The 7,692-nt window shown below is 37.8% G+C and overlaps 1 protein-coding gene across 1 annotated transcript; it reads left to right on the plus strand.

The window, feature by feature from the left end:
- The first annotated feature begins 783 nt into the window (after positions 1-783).
- Positions 784-7,237, plus strand: LOC132097164 (leiomodin-1-like). The gene is made up of 3 exons (XM_059502787.1): positions 784-1,183; positions 3,186-4,889; positions 6,892-7,237. The coding sequence occupies exons 1-3, from the start codon at positions 923-925 to the stop codon at positions 6,916-6,918; spliced, it is 1,992 nt and encodes a 663-aa protein (XP_059358770.1). The 5' UTR covers positions 784-922; the 3' UTR covers positions 6,919-7,237.
- The last annotated feature ends 455 nt before the right edge of the window (positions 7,238-7,692 follow it).

The raw sequence follows: 7,692 nt of genomic DNA on the forward strand, positions 1-7,692 counted from the left end.
AACCCCTCAAACTCTCGCTCAGATCGACGTCATGTGACTCTTGACTGAGTCCAGTATGACTATGACGTTAGCATCACACTGGTTCTTTTGATTCGTCGCTTCGTTGAGAAAGTCTTGTGTGTTAAAAATACGTTTAATTCGACTACTTGTTGATTTCGCGCCGTTTGTGAAACGTCGAATAACGAGTTTAATATGTATACAGTAAAATTGCTTCCTTACCAAGTAAAATACTGGTGAAAGCACTGTCATCTAGCGGTGATTCATACGCATGTCATTTCATCTGGCAGCAAAAGCCCATTCCTCCAAAAACAAACCAAACAAAACACATTTTCTCCATTGCTAACACTCTAGAATTTATTCAATTTGCCTAACTTTCAAAATGGTTCAAGTAATTCTCAAAACAAAGACACATTTTTTGAAGGAAAATATATATAGAAAACAATATTTTTACACATGTTTTCTACAAACCACTACACAGACAATATAAGGTTCAGGTTCAATCACGTTTTCCTTCAGAAAACATTAAGCACATAGCCGCCCTAATATAATAAACCCAAGCCACACAATGAACACAATAAATCAACACGCATTTTTCCATGTAAAAAGTAGCTAAATTTCTGTCAATGCCTGGTTTAGGGAAAATGAAAGAAATACGACACAATTCTTAAAAACTTTTGAGAAAATAATATTAGGGGACCACTGGTGTAAAAATGGGGACACCATCTGTCCAACAGTTAAACGCTCTCTCGCAATCATTTTGTGCGTGTGCGCAGGCTGCGCGGAATGAGTCTTGGCGCTCGACCTTGTGCTGGAGCGCGAGATCGGCACCCCTTTTATCATAGATACTCTTTAGAGTCGGCTGCATTCCCGCAGATATCAAACATTACACTCGGCCAGTCAACATTAAATATTTCCAAAGAAAATGTCCAGACTAAAGGTCTCAGAGAGTCAGGGGAGCGAGGTGTCGGACACGGAGCTGCTGCTCGAGACGCTCTCTCCGGAGGAGGTGGAGGAGCTCGTGCGGGAGCTCGTTTACATCGACCCAGACCCGAATGTACCGGTGGGACTCCTTCAGCGGAACCAGACCGACAAACTGCCGCCCAGAGGATATGACAGAGACGCTATGCTGGACTACTGTGACCGGGAGACCAAGAAACTGGTCCGGAGAGAGCTGAGCGCAGAGGTGATACTAATACTACTACTACTACTATTACTAATAATAATTATTATAATACTTTTATATAATAGTAATAATAATAAAAAATTATTATTATCTAAAAGTATTATTATTACTATTTAAATAACATTTAATTACAATTATATTTATAGTTAAATGTAATTATTATATAATAGTTGTTGTTGTTTTTTTACTTTAGTTTACACAGTTATTTTCTTTATGTTTATTGGTAATAATAATGATAATAATTATTATTATTCTTACTACTACTACTACTACTACAGTAATGATACATTTCTTATGCAGAAAAACGCTACAGTATTCTTAATAATTTGACTCGTTTTAAACTTCACTACAGGATATTTTCAGTGTTTCAGTTCAGTAGCATCCACGGAGATGAAAAGCTGACCTGTGGTCATCTGTAATTCAGTCTCTAACTGTTGAAGATCTTATATATTTGTGGATCTGTGAACAGTGATTGGCTGATTTAGCACTGAGATCCCTGTTAATCAGTATGGCCTTATTGGCTTACATGCCTGGCATTTTGTCATGATCCTATGTATCAACACCCATTTTGCTGCACACACATGGCCCACTAAGGGACCCTAATGGCCTATAATGTTGCCATCATCTGTTGGATATGAATTTTCTTTGCTTTAGAGTTTGAGTGTGCTGCATATTTACAAATCACTTTGTACTTCCAAGTGTGAACCAAAGCTTTTTTTCCACAACAAATCTCCAAAACATTTCTGGCAAGAGAAAGTTATTTCAGAACACAGTTAAATTTCTCCAAGTATTACATTTTTTCATGCACTTATGTTTGGAAACAGTATAAACTTATCTTAGGGGAAAATCCTAAGCATGCAGTTGTTTTTTTACAGCCTTATGTCTTTAAAAACATTTAGTATCATAGTTAAGTTTATTGTTATCTGGTAGAAACATTCTCTCTTCCTTTTGTTGGTTCAGGGTGATGGTTATCTGTAATTGGCACTCCATTTAAACTATGCAAAAATAACCTTTAACATCAAAGTTGCTGTATTCATTCACTTCTGCATCCACCCTAATATGATTTCTAGAGCATGTCCTTAAAAATTAATATTTTGTAGAGTAACAGCAGAACAGATGGTCTGGTCCTTCTGGGATGGTATTCCTTGTGTTTTTGGAGAGTGCTAGTTGTGGTTTATGTAATTAAACAGGTGCTAATGAAGCACTAGCAATGTGAGACATACGCAAGGGCCCACATTATACTTTTAAACTCTATTGAGACACCGAAGTGTTTGTTTGAAACATGTTCAGAAGGTAACAGAACACACATAATTCCAGAGGAATCTCACAAGCTACTAAGTACTGTATGTATTAATTTTTTGATCAATTCAGAATTGTAAATATCATCTTTATGATCTTATTGATATTCTCCTGTGTCATTGTGTTGTCAGAGTGAATAATGCTAACTGGATAGTCACTTCCACATGTATTCAGTAAAACAGCAGTTAGAATAAAATTTATGATCTGGTAATTTTTCAGTGGTTAAGAGTGATGCATTTCAGCGATGTGTGAATGTGTTTTGGTCTCAGTGAGGCTTTGAAACTGTCAAGGACAGAATTCCTGTCCTGAATGTTCCTCCCTTTGCTGCCTTATAAGGGCACATCTGAGAGTTTTAAGACTGTTTCAAACAATAGCTTCCAAATCTGCACGGTACGTTCCCTTTTAATGACCACTAAAAATGACTCACTCAGTCCAGCTGGGTCAAGCCACTGGCTCTGTAATTATTCTAGATAAGTTTAGTTTGTTTGATGTCCCCATGGATTTAACGGTGATGTTGATATTTATCAATAATTACACACAAATGAAAGCAAATGGAAACTTATATGGAATGCAAATGTGGTGATTAAAATGTAAAGAGTCAGATAACAATTAGCCAAAATCAGATATTTAAACTATCAAAAGACAAACAGCTTCTCAGATTTAATGTGCTGCGGTGAATAATGTTTTTTTGTGTTTAATGAAGGGAGGGGATGGCAAAAGGAGAGATCGACTGCGCAGAATGAGGAGCAGAGAGTTTTCCAGGTCACCGAGTGATGATCCTCTTGACACAGAGAGCAGAAATACTGAGAGCGAAAAAGATCAGGATAGAGCAAGAGAAATGGAGGATGTCTCTAAAAATGTATCTAATGAAGATGAAAAAGGCAAAGAGAAGAGAAGGGCAGAGGAGAAGAGAGAAAGAGAGAGGATAGGTAATAAGACAGAAAGTGGAAAGGAGCTTTCTAAAAAAGAAAGAGGAAGCAGCAAAACTCTTGACCTCATATCTAAACTGCAAGAGAAAAAAGATGAGAAAAAAGAAAGAGGGAGAAAGGAGGAAAAAAAAGTCTGTGAAAACTCCAGAATACGAGGCTTGGTTTCCAAACTACAAGACACAGAAGATCTAAAAGTAAAAGACAATAGGGCAGATGTCAAGAAACAATATGAAAGCAGAAATAAAACCATAGTAGATCCCAAGAACAACAGAGCAGAAGGAAGAGGAAACATTAAAGATGTAGAAACAGAGGGAAAGACAAGCAGATCTGGAAAAATAGAAGAAATAAGCAGAAGAGAGAGGGTAGAGGAGGATGAGAAACATCACTCACAGAGAGATACAACTAGAGCACAGAAAGAGAGAGAAAAAGAAGAAAACAACAAGGTGAAAATATTTACCATTTCCAGCCATAAAACCTCATTGAACTCTTATGGCACGGATGACCATTCTGTTACCACTGAGGAGGACGAGTCTTTTAGTGAAGATGTGGACAGCGACACTGGCTCCAGCATGTTTGACGACCTTGTGGAGCAGGTTCGCAGCGATGACCCTGAACTAACAGAGCTCAACGTCAATAATTCAGACGCCATTAAGAGAGACACCCTGATACAGTTTGCAGAGGGTCTTCGCAGCAACACTCACATCAAAACCTTCTGCCTTGCCAACACAAGAGCGGACGATCATGTTGCGTTTGCCATCGCTGGAACCCTACAAGATAACTCCACCCTGACCAGCGTCAACCTCGACTCGAATCATTTGACAGGCAAAGGCATCCTGGCCATCATCAACTCTCTCCAGCACAACAGCACGCTTATGGAGCTGAGGTTTCATAACCAGAGACACATCTGCGGAGGGAAGACAGAAATGGAGATGGCCAAAGTCTTACGGGACAACTCTTCACTGCTGAAGCTGGGATATCACTTTGAGCTGGCCGGGCCCAGGATGACCATGACGAACATCTTGAGCCGAAACATGGACAGGAAGAGGCAGCAGCGGCTAGAAGCACAAAAACTCACCAGACAGGAGACTATGTCCAGGTCATGTGAAGTTAAGAGCTCACCTGAGAAGAATAAGCTGACAATATCGTCCATCAACACTCATAAGAACGACTCTAAATTTGCTGCCCTCTCAAAATTCACTTCTGTTCAGGAAACTCCAAAAGCTCCTCCCACAAAGTCACCGTCTAGACCCCTCCCATCTGAGGTACCAGGGAAGAAAGAAGGGGCAACAGGAAGTCAACAAGCTCCTCCTCCACCCCCTCCTGGCCCAGCGTTAGATATTCAGGCCATGAGGAGGTCGCTGACCCCAATCTCTCAGAGGAAACCAGACGGCAGTGCAGCTGTCCGACAGACGGACAGGAGCTCCAGAGATCAGCTACTGGACTCTATCAGAAACTGCAGCATGAATGCTCTCAAAAAGGTGACACGGACATCACATGTCATTTCTGCACATGCCAGTACATGACCAAACATTTAAACACCACCATCTCAATAAGAAGATGTGAAGGCCTCTTTCTACAGCATTATATTCTAAGATATTTTAATGCAAGTTAAACTTTTATAATGTTTGGCCCTCTACTCTGTGAACCCAAATGCTGTCTTTACTTAAGTAATATTGACTAAACATTACTTAAAACTATTAAAGTAATTAAAAGTTTTGGGCAAATAAATCAGAATATAAGTTCATGTAATTTGTTTTCCTACAAAATATGTAGGAATCAAGTGTAGTTAACTCGAAATCGTAATTTAGTAAAACAGCTTAAAACAGCTTAGTCTTTATTTAATGTGTTTGGCCGTTCAAGCAGTTCTGCCTGGCAACAAGAGAACTAGTGCAGATTGGCAATTGCAAAAAGGTAAGAAGTAAATTGTAAAGAGGTAAGTTTTAGGACATTCTTTACTAAATTGAGGGAACAAGTTTACTCGATCAGTTGAGTTGAGTCAACTTATTAGGGTTTACAGTGCAGTTTGAGACCATTAAAAATCCTCTCCCATGGCCTCATGGGATATTAAAGTGTCAACTGGATCAACACTTAAGTATCACGCAGTAAGAAGTAGATCACATAGGTACTTTTTACATTCTGAATTCTACAAATATTACTCCTTTCACATACTGTTTTTCTAGGGAATATTGCGAATTTGGATGCAGTCTCGGTCTTACTGTGCATACTTGTGAGTGAAAATATTTCCACAGACAAATCATGACTCATCAGTAAGTTTTGTACTACAATTTATCCTAAACTTACAAAAAATAGAAACAACTGGAATTAAATGTATACAAAAATCACATAGCCTTAAATTAATACTTTTAAAAGTATGTACTGTAGGTTATGCAGAGGTTTCTCTGCAAAAAACAGAGATATGTACAGTTGGCTTAGTCTGTAATTTGAGTGTATTGAGTTATTTGTTGTGTTTAAAGTGGTTTGAAGATGACACACTTGCACTTGGTATTCCTCGAGAGTCCTCTGTAGAGAACGTCTAATGTTGACAGAGACTGAAAGCGATATGGAGATTTTTAATGCAAATTACTAACCTCAGGCACACAGTCGCTCAATTACAGTTCAACTTCAGTTGCATTAGATCAAGGTTAAAAGCACTGTTCAAAGTTAGTATAGGGACCAATTCTTACTATTAACTATATATTAGTATGCCTATTATTAACATATTGGCTGTTTATTAAAGTACATATTACTATATACATCCCTAATCCTACACAATACCTACACTTAACAACTACCGTACTAACTAATAATAAGCAGCAAATTAGTTTTTTGAGGCTATTGTTGTAGTTTGTAAGTATTTATGTAAATAATGGTTTGTTTATAGTGAGAATTGGACCTTAAAATAAAGTGTGACCAAATAAATCTATGTGGACACATGTTGTGATTTAGGAAGCATTTTTTTGTCAGATGTTCCCCTGCACATATAAGCATTAATAATCCACACAATTACTGTTGATGAGACCCACTGTTTTAATTTTTCTTTGGATCTGCTTCTCTGCATGTATGATTGTGGTTTGAGGCACCAGATACAGAACATGACCAAAAAGGTGTTTTTTGTGCTGTTGTTTTTGTTTTTACAAATGGTTGTTCTCCAGAGATTTGCCATTTTAAATAATTCATGGTAATTTTTTCTTGTTCATTGTGGCAACAAACCTGATGCCACACACCTCAAGAGATGCTTTTCTATGTGTACAGATATGAAGTGACATGGTGCATATATGACATTTCTTAGAAAGTCCAAAATATATTTAATATTGAAATTAAAAATATAAACTATCAAAGACTATATGGGTACAGTAAGGAGATGGCTTGAAAAATGGATTTTCACACTCATTTTTACATTCTAATAGAGTTGTGTAATCTTGTATCATATAATATTTTAATATTATAAATGCTTAATCTTCATTTCAATCTTCCTCTCAGGTTGAGATCCCTAAGCGGTTGAGATAGCATCTGTCCAGTGTATGTGCTTCTACCTTCAGATTCCCCAGCAGTCCTCCAGTGCCCCATCGGAGTCATTGAATCCTCAAGATGGGATTCTTCTGTAACTGGTTTAGATGCTCCAAAATACAGCCAGTTTGGATTATTTGAAATCTGAACATTTGAGGTTGGGAGTGGGACACAGTGTGATTTTTCGAGGACTGACAGCTAACCAGTCAACATTCAAGCTGTGAGGAGCATCTGTTGGGGTTTAAGTTTCCTCAGAGAAATATTTGTCAAATGAATCAGATACATTTTGACTATTTGTTCTCAATTTTTAACATACCTTATAATATTCTCACAACTGTCTTGAAGCAGTACTAACCATCAGTCTATCTAGAATGCAATATGCTAAATAAACCTCTTAAAGGGGTCATTGCTAAAAAGAACATTATTTGGTGTAGTGAAATGTGTTTGTGTGGTTTAAGGTTCAAAAAACACATTATTTTCCACATACAGTATATTATTGTTTCTCCTATTTGCCCCGCCTTCCTGAAACGCCTCGATTTTTACAAAGCTCATATTTCTGAAAAGCGAGGTGTGCTCTGATTGGCCAGCTATCCAGTGCGTTGTGATTTGCTGAATACCTCAAATGTGTGATGGACATTTTTAAGTCCCTTACCACATTGTGATGCCTTGTCCCGGTGCAATGAGATAAAACCAATAAAAACCCATTACAAACGAGGCATTTGTTGCATCTAGTGGGAATATAATTATGGATTATAATTACTTACACTGTCTTTT

Source organism: Carassius carassius, chromosome 21, assembly GCF_963082965.1.
Source record: "Carassius carassius chromosome 21, fCarCar2.1, whole genome shotgun sequence".
Taxonomy (NCBI): Eukaryota; Metazoa; Chordata; class Actinopteri; order Cypriniformes; family Cyprinidae; genus Carassius; species Carassius carassius.

Coding starts and splice junctions, on each gene's coding strand:
- LOC132097164 (XM_059502787.1), top strand. CDS start 923: ATGTCCAGACTAAAGGTCTCAGAGAGTCAGGGGAGCGAGGTGTCGGAC. Junction 1,184..3,185: donor GGAGAGAGCTGAGCGCAGAG/GTGATACTAATA, acceptor TGTTTAATGAAG/GGAGGGGATGGCAAAAGGAG. Junction 4,890..6,891: donor GCATGAATGCTCTCAAAAAG/GTGACACGGACA, acceptor TCTTCCTCTCAG/GTTGAGATCCCTAAGCGGTT.